At 42.7% G+C, this 21,323-nt stretch overlaps 1 protein-coding gene across 2 annotated transcripts in view; it reads left to right on the top strand.

Moving 5' to 3' along the window:
* LOC311143645 (1-acyl-sn-glycerol-3-phosphate acyltransferase gamma-like) overlaps nt 1-18,216 on the top strand; it is a 49,505-nt gene extending 31,289 nt beyond the window's left edge. The window contains exons 1-10 of one of the 2 annotated variants that reach the window (XM_084179514.1): nt 2,336-2,686; nt 9,340-9,398; nt 9,692-9,923; nt 10,166-10,335; nt 10,603-10,764; nt 14,876-15,029; nt 15,132-15,234; nt 16,293-16,368; nt 16,560-16,758; nt 16,939-18,216. In XM_084179514.1, the coding sequence (XP_084035640.1) occupies nt 9,746-9,923; nt 10,166-10,335; nt 10,603-10,764; nt 14,876-15,029; nt 15,132-15,234; nt 16,293-16,368; nt 16,560-16,758; nt 16,939-17,030 (1,134 nt within the window). In that variant the 5' untranslated portion in view covers nt 2,336-2,686; nt 9,340-9,398; nt 9,692-9,745 and the 3' untranslated portion in view covers nt 17,031-18,216. Of the gene's footprint in view, nt 1-2,335; nt 2,687-9,339; nt 9,399-9,691; nt 9,924-10,165; nt 10,336-10,602; nt 10,765-14,875; nt 15,030-15,131; nt 15,235-16,292; nt 16,369-16,559; nt 16,759-16,938 lie in introns of those variants that run through there. The other variant, XM_084179513.1, reaches the window with a different exon arrangement.
* Nucleotides 18,217-21,323: the final 3,107 nt, after the last annotated feature.

Consider the following 21,323-nt stretch of genomic DNA (forward strand, 5'->3'; position numbering starts at 1 on the left):
TCATCATAATCTCCTTTGTTCCTTCTGAGGGATTACCATGGCTGTGCAGCAGAACAGGCCGTGAGTGACGATCCGCTGTCCTCCTGATCGTTTTCAACTTTTTTATTTTATTTTGGTGGGGAAACTTAAGGTCAATATGCTGAACCAGAGCGCAGTGATGATCTTCACCGGGATCTGTGGGGCGTTGGTGGTCCTGGCCATGGGCTACTACGTCTACTGGTAAGTCATACTCAGAAGGAGGGGGGTGGACTGGCCACTAACCAGGGCCGTTCAGATGGCCTCCGGTAGATATCTGGACCAGTTCTGGGACTTCGATGGGTGCCTGGCTCTTTGTTTGGGGAGCTTCAAGAGAAGTCAACTCATATCCCATCTTTAATCCCCTCAGTTGTATTTTCTACTTGTTTGTTACGACCCAGGCAGTTGTATCAAATGGACTTTGAGAATCTTGACCTTTGTTGACCAGATGTGGACTAATGGTTTCTCAAATCCTAATGTGACCTTTCTTGGTCTTTGTAGAATAGATAGATCCTATGGCCATACATAACCATATCCCCCAGTGAACCTGCAGCCAGATGATCGAGGATAGGCTGCTGTTACTTTCCTAAGCAGCTTTAGCCCAGTGTCTGTACTCTGTAATCCTCTCCCAGGCATTCGCGAGGCCACAGGTGGGCCTTGCTTTCTTTCTCAGGCTCCTGGGGCTAGGCTGGCGCTCTGCTCACACTGCCTGTTTACTTGAGTTGGGTCCCTCTGGTCTTGCTTCCCATAGGGAAGCAACTAATATGTGATGCTTTGAGGGCTCTAGTCTGAGGCAATGCTCACCAACCTTGGTCTTGGAGATGATCCTGGTTGAAAGCGATGGAGAGCGAGAGTAAAGCGCTTTCCAGACAGACAAGCGATGGGCAGAGTGGGGTTCGCCTGGTTCCTGGTTTATCCCTCTAGTCAAAGCAGCTACTGCCTTCACACATGAGGGCAACAGCCGACCGCCGGTGACCATAGCAACGAAGCAAACAAACATTTTCGACGTGAAAAGTGAATCGCTATAACACCATAAGCATGCATAAAAAACTATTTACAGGCAACAAAAATTAGTAACCCAAAACTAGATTAGAATACAATGATTGTTTTTTGATATAATTCCGCCCCCCGCCTATCTCCATTGAAAATGAATGGGACACTGCTGCTTGTCTGGAAAGCTCTTAAAGGGGCAATCTGCAGTTGCTACATCCATTTCTGGACTTATAGAATTTATGTACCCATTTGATGCTTGAAGAATACAACTTATAAATGCCTCATGAGCTTGGTTCAACTGTCATGCACTATCAGAACCCAAAACTCTTTCTATGAATTCGAGTGGTTACATTTCTCCAGCCCCATCCCTCAGCTTTTTAATGGAACGGGGGCTGGGAGTACGCTTTGTTATTGTTTCAACTAAGGATTGCCGCTTTTTAAGATGGCTAGAGAGGTAAGAGAGGAACTGGAAACAAATGAGGCAGAAGGAGCACCAATAATATCCATTACCTAGTGTGTTACATCTGGGTCTGTTACCATGGCTACTCCTTGAACATATGTTCCTTTTTGAGGATGTTTAAAGGGACAAATTATTTTAGGACTCCCAGGTGATCCAATTGTTCATTATAAAAAATTTATTTCTGCCCCCGCTTTTGTAGATGCACACCGAAAGCATTTTCTTCCAATATTTATTGCAGTGAGCTGGAAAATACATTGATCCTGTGGTCACATCTGAACAGGCTGTGCATGTGGGAGAGAAAGTGCGTGCGTGCTCTTTACTTTCTGTTACCTCAAAGCCCAGAGCCTTCTCCTTTGGTCTCAGTTGGAAGCGGTCTGTTGGGGTCTTTTTGATGCTTTGACTACAAAGGTACACCGCCATCTGTCATTCTGATACTCAGGTTAATGGCCTAAATGTAGGGGATTACTCTGAATAATCTACAATGCAGAATGCCTTTCTATTTTTAACTGATTGTGACATGGGAAGATTCCCCCAATGGTATATATCCCCAAGTGGTAGCCCTCTCCTCTGTGTTGTCAGAGATGCTCTCAAGGCACTACTTGAGCAATGGGTTGGGGTGGAATAATTATTGGGCAACCTTCCAGTGCAGTTTTGCAATTTACTAGGAATTGACTTGTTTGGCAGCGTGGTACCAGACATGTCTCTACTCCCAACCTACTGCTTTCTCATCCCTGGGTTTGACTGCCTTTTTGTCTCACAGGTTGCGCAACACATTGAAATGCAGTTTCCCAATGCGAAATATACTAGGACTAGGCCAGGCCCACCTGAGCCTTACCGGTGAGATTCCAATTTGGTCCACACACAGGCAGTCCAAACATTTTGACACCCCTGGGCTAGACACTTCTTGTAGATCTGAGAGAACTGGATAAGAGGTAGGCATAAGCAATATGTTAGCTTAATTTCGATCCATGTTTAAGTTTTAACTGATTGCACCCAAATTGGCAATTTCTATTGATTGGCAATTTCTATTGATAGGATTCATATAATATTATTTATATAATACCCAACATCCGATTTGGACCAAACCACTTCTTAACAAAGCAGTTTTGTGTTCGAGACCACCTAAAGCGAGACCGATTTCAAGACCAAGACCGGAGCAAATCGAATCTGAGTCAAGACCGGAGGGTGGCGAGACCGAGTCAAGACCGATACAGAACAGTGAGTCCAATTCAAGACCATGATTGTAATTTTGTCAAATCGCCACCATAATAAGAGTTCAAAATGTCCAGTATTTCTGCAATTCTGCAATCGTATTTCAGAAGAACATATGGATTCTAAAGGGCAAATGCATGCTGAGGGAAAATGGAGGCACTCTACAAATTATTACTAACCCAAATATAGTGGGGAACAATGAGGGCCTTCTACGCCTTGAAGATAGCCCTATTTGGTAAAAGACCAAGTCCATATTATGGCAAGAACAGCTCAAAATAAGCAGAGAGAAATTACAGTCATCATTACTTTAAGACATGGTCAGTCGATATGGAACATTTTAAAGAACTTTGAAAGTTTCTTCAAGTGCAGTCGCAAAAACCATCAAGTGCTATGATGAAACTGGCTCTCATGAGGACCGCCACAGGAATGGAAGACCCAGAGTTACCTCTACTGTAGAGGATAAGTTACCAGCCTCAGAAATGGCAGCCCAAATAAATGCTTCACAGAGTTCAAGTAACAGACACATCTCAACATCAACTGTTCAGAGGAGACTGTGTGAATCAGGCCTTCATGGTCAAATTGCTGCAAAGAAACCACTACTGAAGGACACCAATAAGAAGAAGAGACTTGCTTGGGCCAAGAAACACGAGCAATGGACATTAGACCGGTGGGAATTTGTCCTTTGGTCTGGAGTCCAAATTGGAGATTTTTGGTTCCAACCACTGTGTCTTTGTGAGACGCGGTGTGGGTGAACGGATGATCTCTGCATGTGTATTTCCCACCGTAAAGCATGGAGGAGGAGGTGTTATGGTGTGGGGGTGCTTTGCTGGTGACACTGTCTGTGATTTATTTAGAATTCAAAGCACGCTTAACCAGCATTGCTACCACAGCATTCTGCAGCGAGACGCCATCCCATCTGGTTTGGGCTTAGTCCCACTATCATTTGTTTTTCAACAGGACAATGACCCAACACACCTCCAGGCTGTGTAAGGGCTATTTTACCAAGAAGGAGATTGATGGAGTGCTGCATCAGATGACCTGGCCTCCACAATCCCCCGACCTCAACCAAATTGAGATGGTTTGGGATGAGTCGGACGGCAGAGTGAAGGAAAAGCAGCCAACAAGTGATTAGCATATGTGGGAACTCCTTCAAGACTGTTGGAAAAGCATTCCAGGTGAAGCTGGTTGAGAGAATGCAAAGAGTGTGGCTATTTGAAGAATCTCAAATCTAAAATATATTTTGATTTGTTTAACACTTTTTTGGTTACTACATGATTCCATATGTGTTATTTCATAGTTTTGATGTCTTCACTATTATTCTACGATGTAGAAAATAGTAAAAATAAAGAAAAACCCTTGAATGAGTAGGTGTTCTAAAACTTTTGACCGGTACTGTGTGTATGTATGTATGTGTGTGTGTATGTATGTATGTATGTATGTATGTGTATGTATGTGTATGTATGTGTATGTGTATGTATGTGTGTGTGTATGTATGTATGTATGTATGTGTGTGTATGTATGTATGTGTGTGTGTGTATGTATGTATGTATGTATGTATGTATGTATGTATGTATGTATGTATGTGTGTATATATATATATATATATATATATATATATATAATATTTACCAATCAAAATATGTTTATATTGTGTAATATATTATTCTAACTCTCAACAGTAAGTTGAGACCCCCTACAGAGATTTTTTTTGTGAAATTGGTCCGCAGGCCTACGAAAGGGGGGCCACCATTTGCCCATCCATGGTTTAAGTAAAGAGCAGCCACTACTAGTATGACACTGACATTTTACTGTACATTCTACTATATCTAGGACTATCCCTGTGATCTAATCTAAGCCAATTGTGAGGGCAACACTTAGGCTAAGTCCCCTCCAGTCCTTTGTAAATCAGAGAATAGAATAAGCCTTGAGCTTCCATGAGTGTTTGATCTTGTTTATAGGCCACAGCCTGGATTAAAATATCACCATCACCTGCTGTGTAGTGGACAAACATCAAAATGGAGCTGGCTAAACACCCAGTCAGTGATGTTCAATACAGCATGTAGACTTGTGACTTCTCAGAACTGTGCAAGACGAGATACTAAGAAGGTTTTGCACTTAGGAAGGCCGTGTTTGTAATGTAGTCTGTACTGCTGCCTGTCTGCCAAACGATTCTACACACGTACACATCATTGCACTTGCACACAATCTCTCTCTGTGTGTCTTCCTCCCTCTCTGGAACGCTGGTGATTTGTCCCGAACAATGGAGACATGGTTTTCCTATCTTGAGAGAGAACAAAACGCATCTTTTTCCTCTCCTCTCACACATACACACTTTGCAACCCGTTGCCTCCTTTTTGAGATGAAATGCCATTTAGCATACGCTTTTATCCAAATCAACTAAGTCATGCGTGCATCTTTTTATTTAATTTTGTTTACATACGGGTGGTCTCGGGAATCAAACCCAGTATCCTGGCATTGCAAGAGCCATGCTCTACCAACTGAGCTACAGATGACCACTCCAGGCATTGTCTGGTCTTATAATCCAAACCCAAACGTGAACACCTTAGAAAACAGAACTGAATGGAAAGAAAAACAGAGGGAGGGATAAGTAAAGGGGTGGATGTTTATTGTCATGAGTCTTGCCCTGGAGGCAGTACTGAGCAGTTTCCACTAGATGGGCCAGCAGCAACGTCAAAATTGGCTATATGGTAAAAATTAATGAAAACCAAAACCTAATTTAAGGTTGGGGTTAGGCATTAGGGTTACCAGTGTGGTTAGGTCTGGTTTTATAACTTTGTGCCTGTGCCAGCTAGTGACCACTCTGCAGAGCTGCCTCCAGTACACGAGTCATCCCAATAAATGCCAACCTGTGGATGAAATGGAAGGTTGAATGAGGGATGGGCCTATGTCTGATGGATGGAGGGAGGGAGGGAGGGATGAATAGGATAAGGAGTTATGGAGGGATGAATTTAATAGAAAATTGAATAGAGGGATGTGAGAGAACAATACATAGGAGAGGTGGCGTGTGCAAAGCTCTTGAGGTTGAGAGTGAATGCTCCTGCATGGGGTTGAAGGTCACAGTGGACTGGAGGGCTGTGTTGTGACTCACATGTCTGTGTGAGTGAAAATGCATCACAGAGACCCACTTGCTGTGACAAACACATGTAAGCCTTGTCTCTCACGCTCATTCGGTCTGTGACAGTCGTTTATTCATTATTTTCTGTGACAGGCACTCACACACACAATATACAGTAGTACACAATCTAGACAAAGGCTAGAGAGTGTTTTTTCCCGCTCTGTCTACTAGCTTAGAGTTTAGTACAGTGAGGGGAAAAAAGTATTTGATCCCCTGCTGATTTTGTACGTTTGCCCACTGACAAAGACATAATCAGTCTATAATTTTAATGGTAGGTTTATTTGAACAGTGAGAGACAGAATAACAACAACAAAATCTAGAAAAACGCATGTCAAAAATGTTATAAATTGATTTGCATTTTAATGAGGGAAATACAGTGGTGGAAAAAAGTATTGTCAGCCACCAATTGTGCAAGTTCTCCCACTTAAAGATGAGAGGCCTGTAATTTTCATCATAGGTACACGTCAACTATGACAGACAAATTGAGGAAAACAAATCCAGAAAATCACATTGTAGGATTTTTTATGAATTTATTTGCAAATTATGGTGAAAAATAAGTATTTGGTCACCTACAAACAAGCAAGATTTCTGGCTCTCACAGACCTGTAACTTCTTCTTTAAGAGGCTCCTCTGTCCTCCACTCGTTACCTGTATTAATGGCACCTGTTTGAACTTGTTATCAGTATAAAAGACACCTGTCCACAACCTCAAACAGTCACACTCCAAACTCCACTATGGCCAAGACCAAAGAGCTGTCAAAGGACACCAGAAACAAAATTGTAGACCTGCACCAGGCTGGGAAGACTGAATCTGCAATAGGTAAGCAGCTTGGTTTGAAGAAATCAACTGTGGGAGCAATTGTTAGGAAATGGAAGACATACAAGACCACTGATAATCTCCCTCGATCTAGGGCTCCACGCAAGATCTCACCCCGTGGGGTCAAAATGATCACAAGAACGGTGAGCAAAAATCCCAGAACCACACGGGGGGACCTAGTGAATGACCTGCAGAGAGCTGGGACCAAAGTAACAAAGCCTACCATCAGTAACACACTACGCCGCCAGGGACTCAAATCCTGCAGTGCCAGACGTGTCCCCCTGCTTAAGCCAGTACATGTCCAGGCCCGTCTGAAGTTTGCTAGAGTGCATTTGGATGATCCAGAAGAGGATTGGGAGAATGTCATATGGTCCGATGAAACCAAAATATAACTTTTTGGTAAAAACTCAACTCGTCGTGTTTGGAGGACAAAGAATGCTGAGTTGCATCCAAAGAACACCATACCTACTGTGAAGCATGGGGGTGGAAACATCATGCTTTGGGGCTGTTTTTCTGCAAAGGGACCAGGACGACTGATCCGTGTAAAGGAAAGAATGAATGGGGCCATGTATCGTGAGATTTTGAGTGAAAACCTCCTTCCATCAGCAAGGGCATTGAAGATGAAACGTGGCTGGGTCTTTCAGCATGACAATGATACCAAACACACCGCCCGGGCAACAAAGGAGTGGCTTTGTAAGAAGCATTTCAAGGTCCTGGAGTGGCCTAGCCAGTCTCCAGTTCTCAACCCCATAGAAAATCTTTGGAGGGAGTTGAAAGTCCTTGCCCAGCGACAGCCCCAAAACATCACTGCTCTAGAGGAGATCTGCATGGAGGAATGGGCCAAAATACCAGCAACAGTGTGTGAAAACCTTGTGAAGACTTACAGAAAACGTTTGACCTGTGTCATTGCCAACAAAGGGTATATAACAAAGTATTGAGAAACTTTTGTTATTGACCAAATATTTATTTTCCACCATAATTTGCAAATAAATTCATTAAAAATCCTACAATGTGATTTTCTGGATTTCTTTTTCCTCATTTTGTCTGTCATAGTTGACGTGTACCTATGATGAAAATTACAGGCCTCTCATCTTTAAGTGGGAGGACTTGCACAATTGGTGGCTGACTAAATACCTTTTTTCCCCACTGTAAGTATTTGACCATTCTGCAAAACATGACTTAGTACTTGGTGGCAAAACCCTTGTTGGCAATCAGAGGTCAGACGTTTCTTGTAGTTGGCCACCAGGTTTGCACACATCTCAGGAGGGATTTTGTCCCACTCCTCTTTGCAGATCTTCTCCAAGTCATTAAGGTTTCTAGCCTGACGTTTGGCAACTCGAACCTTCAGTTCCCTCCACAGATGTTCTATGAAATTAAGGTCTGGAGACTGGCTAGGCCACTCCAGGACCTTAATGTGTTTCTTCTTGAGCCACTCCTTTGTTGCCTTGGCCGTGTGTTTTGGGTCATTGTCATGCTGGAATACCCATCCACGAACCATTTTCAATGCCCTGGCTGAGGGAAGGAGGTTCTCACCCAAGATTTGAAGGTACATGGCGCCGTCCATCGTCCCTTTGATGCGGTGAAGTTGTTCTGTCCGCTTAGCAGAAAAACACCCCCAAAGCATAATGTTTCCACCTCCATGTTGGATGGTGTTCTTGGGGTCATAGGCAGCATTCCTCCGCCTCCAAACACGCCGAGTTGAGTTGATGCCAAAGAGCTCGATTTTGGTCTCATCTGACCACAACACTTTCACCCAGTTCTCCTCTGAATCATTCAGATGTTAATTGGCAAACTTCAGACGGCCCTGTATATGTGCTTTCTTGAGCAGGGGGAACTTGCGGGCGCTGCAGGATTTCAGTTCTTCACGGCGTCGTGTGTTACCAATTGTTTTCTTGGTGACTATGGTCCCAGCTGCCTTGAAATCATTGACAAGATCCTCCCGTGTAGTTCTGGGCTGATTCCTCACTGTTCTCATGATCATTGCAACTCCACGAGTTGAGATCTTGCATGGAGCCCCAGGCGAGGGAGATTGACAGTTATTTTGTGTTTCTTCCATTTGCGAATAATCGCACCAACTGTTGTCACCTTCTCACCAAGCTGCTTGGCGATGGTCTTGTAGCCCATTCCAGCCTTGTGTAGGTCTACAATCTTGTCCCTGACATCCTTGGAGAGCTCTTTGGTCTTGGCCATGGTGGAGAGTTTGGAATCTGATTGATTGATTGCTTCTGTGGACAGGTGTCTTTTATACAGGTAACAAACTGAGATTAGGAGCACTCCCTTTAAGAGTGTGCTCCTAATCTCAGCTCGTTACCTGTATAAAAGACACCTGGGAGACAGAAATCTTTCTGATTGAGAGGGGGTCAAATACTTATTTCCCTCATAAAAATGCATTTTTGACATTCGTTTTTCTGGATTTTTTGTTGTTATTCTGTCTCTCACTGTTCAAATAAACCTACCATTAAAATTATAGACTGATCATTTCTTTGTCAGTGGGCAAACGTACAAAATCAGCAGGGGATCAAATACTTTTTTCCCTCACTGTAGGTTCTGGTTGTTAATGAGGTAGACCAGCTTCCACACGAACACTTCTTCCTGACTGTGCACAGTTGTGCAACAATACACTATGGTTTACAGTGGGCTTTTTTGTCTCCTGCCTGTCACTTTCTGCCCATGTTGACCTCTTTCTCTCGGTCTGTCTCTTTCCCAGGTCCGTAATACTGAGTGAAGGGCCGTGCAGGAGGGGCTTATAAAGGGGAGCCCACCGTGGTAAGAATGAAACATTGATGTTTTCTCAAATCACTCAATCAACCATACACCTCTTTTGAAATTGATTGATTTGATCTTCTCTCTGAGCAAACACATCTAATGTAACAACATGTTCATTGTTTCTCCTCCTTTTACTTTGTCTCCTTTTTTTTTTTTACTGCTCTGTCCTTTTTAAATCTCCCTCTTCTCTTCACCTCCTTGTACCTACTTTCACCTTCCTGCCTCGCTTCACCCTCTCCATATATCTCGTCTTCCTCCTGCACCCCCCCTCTTCTCTCTCCCTTTTCCTCCAGGTCGGTTGTAGTGTGTAGTGGAGAAGAGGCTCATCAGTAGCAGTAGCAGCAGCCATGGGTCTGTTAGCCTATCTGAAGACCCAGTTTGTTCTGCAGCTCCTCCTGGGTTTTGTGTTCGTGGTGAGCGGCCTCATCATCAACTTCATCCAGCTCCTCACCTGCGTCCTGTGGCCCATCAACAAGCAGCTGTACCGCAGGATCAACACCAGGCTCTCCTACTCCCTCTGGAGCCGTGAGTCCCCACACTATAATTGTTGTGTGTGTGTGTGTGTGTGTGTGTGTGAGATCCTGTGTGTTTGTGGTGTATGCTTGATTGACTGTGTATTTGTGAGATCCTGTGTGCATTATAAGACCTTGTGTCACACCTCAAAAGGAGACCTTGTAAAAGAATGGATCTGGTGATTCGATATTGATAGTTGTGACTCCGTTGACAATAGTTGAGTCGATTAATTTCTATATTTGGACTTGTTGCAGAGCTGGTGATGCTGCTAGAGTGGTGGTCGGGCACAGAATGCACCCTTTACACAGACCAGGCCACGGTGGATAACTTTGGCAAGGAGCATGTCATCATCATCCTCAACCACAACTATGAGATTGACTTCCTCTGCGGCTGGACGATGTGTGAGAGATACGGAGTCCTAGGGGTCAGTATTTTCTGTCTCTACTATCTACTATTCATCAGTCACTAAATGGGGGTCATCTCAATAGTCCAAAGTCAGCGGCTTCCCCACTTTCTCCTTTCTATTATCAGCCCTGATCTGAAAGAATCAGACCAGTGAAACCAAATGATGCCTTCCACATGGCTTTAAACTGTTGTGCATTTTCAGATTCCGTAGCAAGAAAGAGATGAGATTGATCATAGAGAAAGACTTCAGGACTTTTACCGTTCCCACGCTTTCTTTTCTACCCAGAGTTCCAAGGTGCTGGCCAAACACGAGCTGCTGAAAGTGCCTCTGATTGGCTGGACCTGGTACTTCCTGGAAATCGTATTCTGCAAGAGGAAGTGGGAGGAGGACAGAGACACCGTGTTCAGAGGTCTGGACAGACTCAAAGACTACCCTGAGTTTATGTGGGTTAGTATGGCTCATTTAGTTAACCCTTTACACTCATGGGAATTGGCCTATACGGAGAGGGCTAAATTAAAATGTTTCTTACAGAAGAAATATGAAAAGCATAAACATAAGATTTGTAGCAATTGAAACAGTTAGGAGATTATGGGGAAATTATTACACCTGAAGTTGAGGACCCAACAGTTCACCTTACACAATACTGAATCCAAACATTACACTTGATTTTATGTGCATTTTATATATACTGTACTTTTCGCCACATTTGTTGATAACAGAATCTGAAAATTATCTGGATACATTCAGTAGCATAAGAATATTCATCTCCAATACTTCACACAGTTGTGTCAAGTTGGCTGGATGTCCTTTGGGTGGTGGACCATTCTTGATACACACAGGAAACTGTTGAGTGTGAAAAACCCAGCAGCATTGTAGTTCTTGACACAAACCAGTGCACCTGGCACTGTTGTAGAAAATTATCAAACAAACAAAGTACTTTCAGAGTTTTTGTAGAATCAAGATAGACTTTATTACACAAGCAATAGAGCTGAGCTGGTCTGCAGAGCAACTGCCGTCCCAGACTTGGAGCTCTCTTTTTATACAGCTTCATCTTTTCATATCATATCTGAGCCACTATGGTTTCTTTGTCTAGCTTCTTTCCTGTCTATCCCCATGTCTGCTTGGTATCCTTTTCACATCATATCGGAACCCCCTCTTTATCCAAACAGTCACCTTCCCTTGACCTGAAGCCACTATGGTTTTCTTCTTGTGGCTATGTGTATCGGGTCATAGCGCACAAACAAGTGATAACGTTAGTTCTGTTACTACTCATATCTCCACACAGCTGCGCCCTTGGAAGATAGTAAAAGACAGGATGAACAGAAAAACTGTGGTCATTCTGAGGCTCTTTGTCTTGACCGTGTGACCAGGTTACTCAGAAGCAATGAGAAGTGGAAACAATACAGGTCTATCTCCATCCCATGGCCTTGACTACACACCAGACCAGCTGCAGAGAGCTAGAGGGAACCATCCTTTCTCAGAAGCACGGCATTTGCACTAAAGAAATGCCTCTACTATTGTTAAGCATATTATAATATATGTAATGGAAAAATACCTATAGAGCCACTTCATCATGGGTCTGTTTTAACCCTTTAATTGGTTCTTAATCCATAGGCATATAGGCATTTCATTCTACAACATGAATAATTCATATAATTAGTTTATGTTGTCTGCCCTTAAATGAGACAGAGTAGTTAACTAAAAATCTCCAATAGCACCTACTACCATACCCCGTTCAAAGGCACTTAAATATTTTGTCTTGCGCATTCACCCTCTGAATGGCACACATACACAATCCATGTCTCAATTGTCTCAATGCTTAAAAATATCTCCTCCCCTTCATCTACACTGATTTGAAGGTGATTTAACAAGTGACGTCAAGGGATCATAGCTTTCACCTGGATTCACCTGGTCAGTCTGTCATGGAAAGAGCAGGTGTTCCTAATGTTTTGCAAACTCAATGTGCAATGCATAGGCCTATTATGCACGGCAGAAAAGCATAAAAAAACAACAACATAGATTTAAGATGTCTTTGGCACATAATTGGTCTAGCCTTTACTCCAAAATCTTAGTTGGCCTACAATTACAGTGAATTTGTTTTTGAATAGCCTAGCAATGGGGATTATTTTTTTCCCAAAGTTAATAGACTGACACACAACCTTTTTAGCTACAGAATCTCACCACTATGAGTTTCCATCTCCTACTCACTCTCCTTCATTCCTTTCTCGAGCACGTAGAGAGAGGGGCAGTCAAAGGATTTAATGAAATATGTTTTGTTGTGAAAACATGTTACTATTGATGTTCCCGAACAGATTCCACTTAGTTTCCCAAGTTAAGCACTGCAGGAACATGGTTGGAGAGCCCATGGCATACAGAGTTTGGGCGGAATATCACCCGTCGTGCAGCGAGAGGCTGCATGCTCCTCAAATAATGGTTGATGCGTGGTGTGAAATAAGTGTTCTTATAAACCCAGACATTTCTATATGTAATCCTGTGTGAAAGCGGAGTATTGATGGTTGCCACTAAAAAGAGGACGATCCCAGCTCCGACTATTTTTCTCAGCTGCTAGTATTAAGCACATGCTTCGCTATAAAACCGGAATAGCTTACCCGGCATGATTTGAAAAACGAACTGTGGAGAGCGGCCTCTATTCGCTATTCGAGTGCATACGGATGACATTAATTTTTTCCCCCTGCCCATTTGACAATGGGCCGTTCTAAATCAAAACGTATTGTACATATCACCATCTAAATCTAGCATATGATGACCTGTTTCAAATGATCACCTTTTCGCTCAATATAGTCATTTCATATGCGCACTTGCTCCGAAATGGGAAAAATATTATTTATTTTATTCAGCTAAGTTCAATTATATTCTTCTTACTATAAAATATAAAATAATGGTACGCGACTTATAAGCATATATTTTCTGCTAAATGAACTAGCCTATGGAAAGGCGCATAGCCAGATAATGTATAGGCCGACTCATTCTGTTCTTCTGAAATGCATTTATCATCATAATGTTTCTTTAGACCTGCTTAAAATAAATCATAGATTTATTGTGATGGTGAATATTAAATGGATTTAATAGACTTTTCTGTATGTAGACGTTCCAAAGGCTCACATCAGCGGCTTGTGTGCCTAGAGACCTGGAGATGCTAAACATGTTTATGTTAATTAACGGTCAATTACCTTGAGACCGGTAGTCATTTGCATGACAATAACCAGCAAATTGTCATGACAGCCCTTGTCATGAGTGCATTCAGGTATGTGTTCCACAGCGAATATTCTTCACAATAGACAAACAGGCCCATTCTGTTCAGGACAACCCAGGATGTGATGCCATGTCATCTTGTAACTGTAAATCAAACATAGTGATCATAAAGGTTGACACTGTATATGTGAAGTGCACATTTGGACTCATGAGTGTTTGCCTTGCTTCTATGATATCAAAGTGGTATTTATTATAATCCTCAACATTTCATCTTTCAAAATACATTGAGTCCTCTTAATTTACAGCATTTCCCTCACTCGGACAACAAAAAAGTTGCCCAATTAGCGGGAGGGATGGGTGTAACGTCTTGTCACGTGTATTGCTCAAGTTCAGAACGGCTGTCAGTCAAAAACCATACAGAGCTGTAAAGTGCAGCGCACTGCGTTCCAATGTAGGCACTTATCAGTGCCCAAATCTGCCCTTTTCAACCCGTATACAGGTACGAGTGTAAAGGGCTAAGGCCTAAATTTTTCTATCCTGGGCCAGATGACTCAATTTTTTGTAATTCTGCCAGCTCTTAACCACCATTTACAAAACGATGAGGGTAGCGCACATTAGGCCCAGACAGGTCGTACAGTGAATCTACACACAGGACTGATCCTTGAGCTCCCGGCCATAACAAGTCATTGGACTAAGTCCAGGAGTTCTGTCTTGTCCGGAGCAGGTCTAGTTAGTGTTATTCACCAAGCTGAGACGCCACAGGGGAATCTAGGTCAGTGATTCTGGTCTGGTTCCTAATAGCCCTCCCTAAAGATCTTTAGACGCATGCTGTTGCTCAGGCTGCAAGCTTCCACTTCCACCGCTTGTTATGGTTACCGGGAACGACCAGAGAGATTTTGCCAATCAGGTCGTCTGATCTGATTTAAGCGACACCTAGGAAAAAACCCAGTCACATGACTGACCAACTCACCTCAGGGACAGGAGGACAACAAGATGTGCAGTGTTGTTTTCTTTGAAACACTCTGTCTGAGAATGTACATTTTAGTGACCCTGTACCAACTCTAAATGGAAGTCCTTGAGATGATAAGATAATAACTTTATTTAGAGTAGCGTTTCCTGGAGGTGCATTTAATCTGTAACACAAGCTGGCCCTGCTGGGAAGTCTAAGAGGATAGAGGAAAGGAGGTCACCTCAACGGGTGTGTGCCTGTGTCTGAACCAGTAGTGTCTTGTGTATTTCTAAACTTGTTTTATCTTTGCGTATGTTTCTCTAAGCTCAACATATGTGTGTCTGTGAATCCTTTGAGTGTATGTGTTTATTGACACTCCTTTTCCTGTCTCCATAGTTCCTGCTGTACTGTGAAGGCACCCGCTTCACAGAGAAGAAGCACCAGATCAGTATGGAGGTGGCAGAGAGCAAAGGCCTGCCCATGCTCAAATACCACCTACTGCCCAGAACCAAAGGCTTCACCACAACACTGAAATGCCTCAAGGGCACAGGTGGGGCATGCATGCATGCACACGTGGCGCACGCACACACAGTTCAAAATAAGTTAACGTATTATTATAGATTTTCTGTTCTCCGTCTTTTATTGTTTTTAGTATCTGCCGTGTATGATGTCACACTGAATTTCAAAGACCACCAAGTCCCCACTCTGCTGGGCATAATCAACGGCAAGAAATACATGGCAGATATGAAAATCAGGTGGGTACTGATCAATATGTATGACCCTGTGATTATTACTTGAGCTGTTTCAAGCGAAAAACCCATGACGTTCTGTTAGCCTCTTGGCTTTGTTCCAAGCACATTGTTTTTTTAATAGTAAGCGAGACAGTGGACTGCTCAAAACTGAGCCGGAATCTTGCCTGAACACTCCTTTGAGTTGCTGGGGTAGTCCTGTCCTACCCAACCCGCAGAGGTAAAGAGAGGCTGAAAGAGGGAAGATGGCAAAGAGAGGGGGCGCAGAAAGGGTGGAGGAGCGGGGCATCGACAGAGATCACGGATGCCCTGTGGTGAAAAACAGGACTCGGCGACTCATGTCCTTGAGACCATATTTAAATCTTGAGTTACAGTACCAGCCTTCAGTAAAACCCCTAACTCTTAGAGAGAGAAGAATAAAACTATAAGATTACAGAGAGCCATTTGTCTTATTGCAATTTGAAATGTTTATTTTCTAATCATAGTGACCATTTGAATGACAACGTTCAAAGCCTTAATTTCATTGCCTTTAAATTAGATTACATGGAGAGCCAGATTAAAAACAGCTCCAGTGCATGAATGAGCCCTGTGTGAGGCTAAACGGGGAGAGTAGCCTGGTGTGGCAGAAACAGGTGCTTGTGGCAAAATAATACGTAATGCTATACATCTAAAGGCTGTTATATGGCACTGTCCTACTGTAGGTGTCACTGTATGAGGAGCTCCATCTGAACCTTGTGTGAGTTTGCCCCCTGGTGGTGAGATGTTGCTATAGCAGACATTCTCTACTCCAGGGTTCCCAAACTCGGTCCTGGGGCCCCCCCCAGGGTACACGTTTTGGTGTTTGCCCTAGCACTACACAGCTGACTCAAATAATCAAGGCTTTATGATTTGTTTTTTTATTTGAATCAGCTGTGTAGTGCTAGGGCAAAAACCAAAACATGCACCAAGGGGGGGCCCCAGGACCGCGTTTCGGAAAACCCTGCAATCTGTTGCCATAGCAGACTCTCCCTGCCATCTCCTGCATTGTGTTGACTGCCTGCCTCCTCTGCTCCTTCTCTCTACAGGCGGTTCCCTGTAGAGGAGATCCCAGAAGATGAAAAGGAGTGTGCCAACTGGCTTCATAAGCTTTACCAGGAGAAGGTAGGGCTCTTTAGTGCTTGAGTTATAACTGAATATTGTTAAATGTAGTTTTGTTCCATGTACAGGTCTCACACATGGATAAACTTCTATATCAGATGAGTTAGACACATACCTTTATTTGGAAGTAACAACACTAAATATGTTTAACCAGTTTGGTAGTACCTTGACATTCATTCGGTCTCCCTCTCCAGGATGCTCTGCAAGAACACTACCATAAAGAGGGCACTTTCCCAGGTCCCACCATCACCCCTCCTCGCCGGTTGTGGACGCTACTTAACTTCTTGTTCTGGGCGACCCTGCTGCTCTCGCCCCTCATAAACTTCGCCTGCGGTGTGGTGGTCAGTGGCTCCCCCCTCCTCATCCTCGGCTTCAGCCTCTTCCTTATCATAGGTGAGTAGAGGGTACATAACGTTTCCTCGTAACTCTTACCTTAGCCTGGGACTATGATCCAATAACCATGAGGTTTATAGCTAACTAACACGTATGGGAATGTAACTAAAATGTAGACTAATGTGCATAGTTCCTGACAACATTGGTCCATCATCTGTCTATCTTTTTGGTCCTCCTCAGCCTCTATAGCCATCCGGCGCCTGATCGGTGTGACCGAGATAAAGAAGACTGGCTCCAGTTACGGCGACGAGGGGGCTAAGAAACAGAACTAGAACGCTCCCTCCTCCTGACAGCGGTTGGTCGCTCTCATACGGTCCTTCTGCGGTCCCCCTATTCTGTTGTCCTGAGGTACGAGTAAGCACTCTGGGGAGGGGGTCAAACCGATTTACACCGATTTACACCAGAGATGGATCTGGACGATGAGGGAAGAAAGAGGGGGAGAGGTATGTTCATGGGAGGAGTGTAGAGAGAGAAAGGAGACCATCTGGAGCCATCTCTCTGTGGAGCAGGACTGCGAATGGGAGGTACTGCTGTGAACATGCTCCTTGCCCCCTTATCACCCCCCTCAGATTCCCCCCCGCCACCGCCCACTCTTCGACTCCTGACCAATGCCCTTTGACCCTAGGAACCAAGCCTATCAGTAACTTTCCTTTCCATAACTTTCTTTTGAATTTAGTTTTTTATTTGAGGTTGAGGTGTTACTTCAGTGTTCACCTTGTAACATACAGTATATCTCCCCCCTCGTTCTACCAAAAGCCTGGCAGAGCTCTACAATGCGACCATTTTACTTACATATGCGCCTAAATATGTTGCTGTGCGACCTGGAATTTAAATTTAGGAGCACCAGTGCACCTAGAAAAAAAAATCACCCAGATGATAATTGTTGCAATGATTACTTCACTGTACGGCAGCCCCTGAATGCCATCGAGAATACGCTGAGCGCAGATTCATGACCGTTATCCTTGCACCATTATTACAAAGAAAACCGCTTGTTACCTCAAACATTTTTCATTATGCTCCTTCTTTGTGTACTTGTACATTTTTCAACTTAGGCGCACGTGCTCCCTGTAAAAAAAATTAAAAAAAAAGGTCAATGGAGAGCCCTGCCTGGTTTCCTCTTTGCTTTTAACCTCTTGTTTATTTTCGCTGTGCTTCATCTCTGCTGTGGGAGCCATTCATATTCATGAGAAAATATAAATGGGGTGGTTCTATGATTCTAGAAGTCTATGCATTCTTACCAAGATAGTCAGCTAGAGTTTGGCTGCTGTTGAATATCACTGAGGGACTTATTCTCAACTGAGCTATGTTCAACAGCAGAGATGGGACTTCCAGTGTTTTAAATACTGAGCATGTTTCTATGTGTTAAGACTACAGTAAGGGCTTTGTATTCATTAACTACATTGTAACTAACTACTTACTTACATGGACATGATATTCCACTCCAATGTTCCAATGCCCCCGGGTTCTGACTGTTATTATTCATTTATGTATGTAGGTTTTTACAGCGTTCTCCATGGCTTGCTCAGAAGTAGATGTCTGCACACATATTACCATGCCAGTTCCTGAGTGCTCTATGAACTTGTTCTCCTGCTATCTCTGCTCTGGTGTACACATGCTCAACCACCCCCAGTGTTAGTGTGACCTCTTTATAATAACTTTGATCACCAATTCCAGTCAAAACAGACTATGATAACCCACACCTACCCTTTTATAGTTGAAATGCAGTATTTACTGAATGAATGAGTTCATCTAATGATCGAAGCTGAAAGCTGCTGGTCCCACTGTCATCCCCTTCTCTTGTAAAACAGTGATTGGGTTGGTAGTGGCATTAGTGTATGGAAACACAGCACTTACTACTGTCCACTTGTAACCTCATTACTGAAAGGACATTTGATTCTGCTCTTCAGCTCTAGACTATAGGAATGTTTGCCTTAATTCAAGTTTGCTTAGGCTAGGGTGATTGTTTGATTGGTTGCTAAGTTCCTTCCCCACCTCATCTCTCCCTCCACTACAGTCTTGTATTCAGACACCCTTCATCCATAATGGTGCACAATGGGTAGTGGAGTTTTTTCTGGAGTTGTACTGACATGTTTTAGGCCCAGGTATATGTTGAGGTGCGAGGATCAATAGGATCTTATCAGTAGCCACCAATGTGTAACATGATGTTACTAAAGCTACTTACAGGTCCTGAACTGCACAGGAAGGAATAGTTCTTAATATTTTATTTTTTTCTCATTTTATTTTGCTGCTATTCATTGTAGAGCACAGCGCCACCCTAGGCTCAGGCACTGCAACCGCACTTGCTTTCAAAACATGTTACATTGTTTATCTCTACTCATTGGACAATTATTTACACTCTGATGGCAGTCTTAATGGTGACCTGCCCCATCTGTGTTCTGTGGGGGGTTGGTGTATAGGGAGGGTGATGACTCCTTTATAACTGGGATTATGAAAGCAGACCTCAAAGATGACAGGTGACTGGTATTTCCCCAGTGCAACATGGTAGCAACACGTCATCATTATCCCTTGTCTATAGAGCACCATCCTGTTTCAACGTCATCATCTTTTCTCCATATGTTGATGTTCATTGTTATTCTGTTTTTAATTTTAGCGTTAAATGTTTTTTAACCAGGACAGATTCATGTAAGCCTTAACAGACAGAGTGCAGCTTCATTGCATTGTGTGTGAGAACTTAGACAGACAATGCTTCCTCAGCCCCCATGTAGTAAGTTTTGATTGGCAAGTGGTGAGGGACACTGATTCAGTAAGATTCACATAAATCTGCCCTCTGTTAAAATGAAGAGGAACTCATGTTTATTTCTCACTATAGAAAAAAGTAGAAGTATAACTATTTGGAAAGCTGAAGAGATGAGGGTCCTGTAAGAATCTGCTCCTAGTTACAGTAATAGTTAAGCGGGCCCCATTTTTAATAATACTTACTGTCCCATGATACTTCTGTGTTTTGATACCTATTTTTCAACTCCTGTGACATCTCTGAACTGTCAATACAACTGTTACAATAGCTTAGGAGATATGTTCTAAGTTTTGGGGCATAATTTTGATCTCATCTCCGGTCTACTTCCCATAACTCCAAACTACAGTACATGTCAGGCACTGGTGCAGTCCCACCTCTCCCTCAGGTATCTATCAGTCTAACTCTGTGTATAAGGTGTATATATTTCCAGAGCAACATAACATGCAGAGAAGTTATAACATTATTTGACAGTTTCTAACACAGTGGGATTTTTTCCAGTAAAAACCTACAAACTTCAAATTTTCTTGTTTTTGTTAAAGTTTTCGAAACTAAAGAATTAGGTAACGTTAGAAATTCGACACTGAAATCAGACCCTTTTTGGCTTAAGTGGCACATCTCGACTCAAATTTTATTTGTCTTTTTTCTAAGTCTATTTGTATCTGTTTCTTCAAACAATTAATCATATTAAAGGATTTAATCAGTTGGTTCTAATTCTGTCAGTTTGTTTGAATGAATTTCTCAGTTTGCAGCAGAAACCACATTGTCTTCAGACAAATGTCATTCTAACGAGACCACGTCATCACAGGAGGCTGCTGATGGGAGGCTGGAATGGTATCAAACACATGGAAACCATGTTTAATGTGTTCGATACCATTCCATTTTTGTTCCGTTCCAGCCATTACTGTGAGCCCGTCCTCCCCAATTAAGGTGCCACCAACCCCCTGTGGTTGGTATGAACTATCATTACAGACTGAGTCGTTGCGCTATCTGACATAAGACAATGGCAGAACCACACACTGCAAAAAGTTACATCTAAGCAAGCCTAAATATCTTGTATTGAATGATAATTAACTTAGTTATTATATATATATATATATATATATATATATATATATATATATATATATATATATATATATACACAGAGTACCAGTCAAAATTTTGGACACCTACACATTCCAGGGTTGTTCTTTTATTTTTACTATTTTCTACATTGTACAATAATAGTGAAGACATCTAAACTATGAAATAACACATGGAATCATGTAGTAACCAGTGTTAAACAGATTCTTCAAAGTAGCCACCCTTTGCCTTGACAGCTTTGCACACTCTTGGCATTCTCTCAACTAGCTTCATGAGGTAGTCACCTGGAATGCATTTCAATTAACAGGTGTGCCTTGTTAAGAGTTCATTTGTGGGATTTCTTTCCTCCTTAATGCGTTTGAGCCAATCAGTTGTGTTGTGACACGGTAGGGGTGGCATACAGAAGATAGCCCTATTTGGTAAAAGACCAAGTCGATATTATGGCAAGAACAGCTCAAATAAGGAAAGAGAAACGACAGTCCATCATTACTTTAAGACATGAAGGTCAGTCAATCCGGAAAATGTCAAGAACTTTTGAAAGTTCCTTTTTAAACAGCTTGGAAAATTCCAGAAAATTATGTCATGGCTTTAGAAGCTTCTGATAGGCTAATTGACATCATTTGGGTCAATTGGAGGTGTACCTCTCAGTGCCTCTTTGCTTGACATCATGGGAAAATCAAAATAAATCAACCAAGATCTCAGGGGGGAAAAAAATTGTAGACCTCCA

The sequence above is a fragment of the Coregonus lavaretus genome, assembly GCF_964263955.1.
Source record: "Coregonus lavaretus genome assembly, chromosome: 16".
Classification (NCBI taxonomy): domain Eukaryota; kingdom Metazoa; phylum Chordata; class Actinopteri; order Salmoniformes; family Salmonidae; genus Coregonus; species Coregonus lavaretus.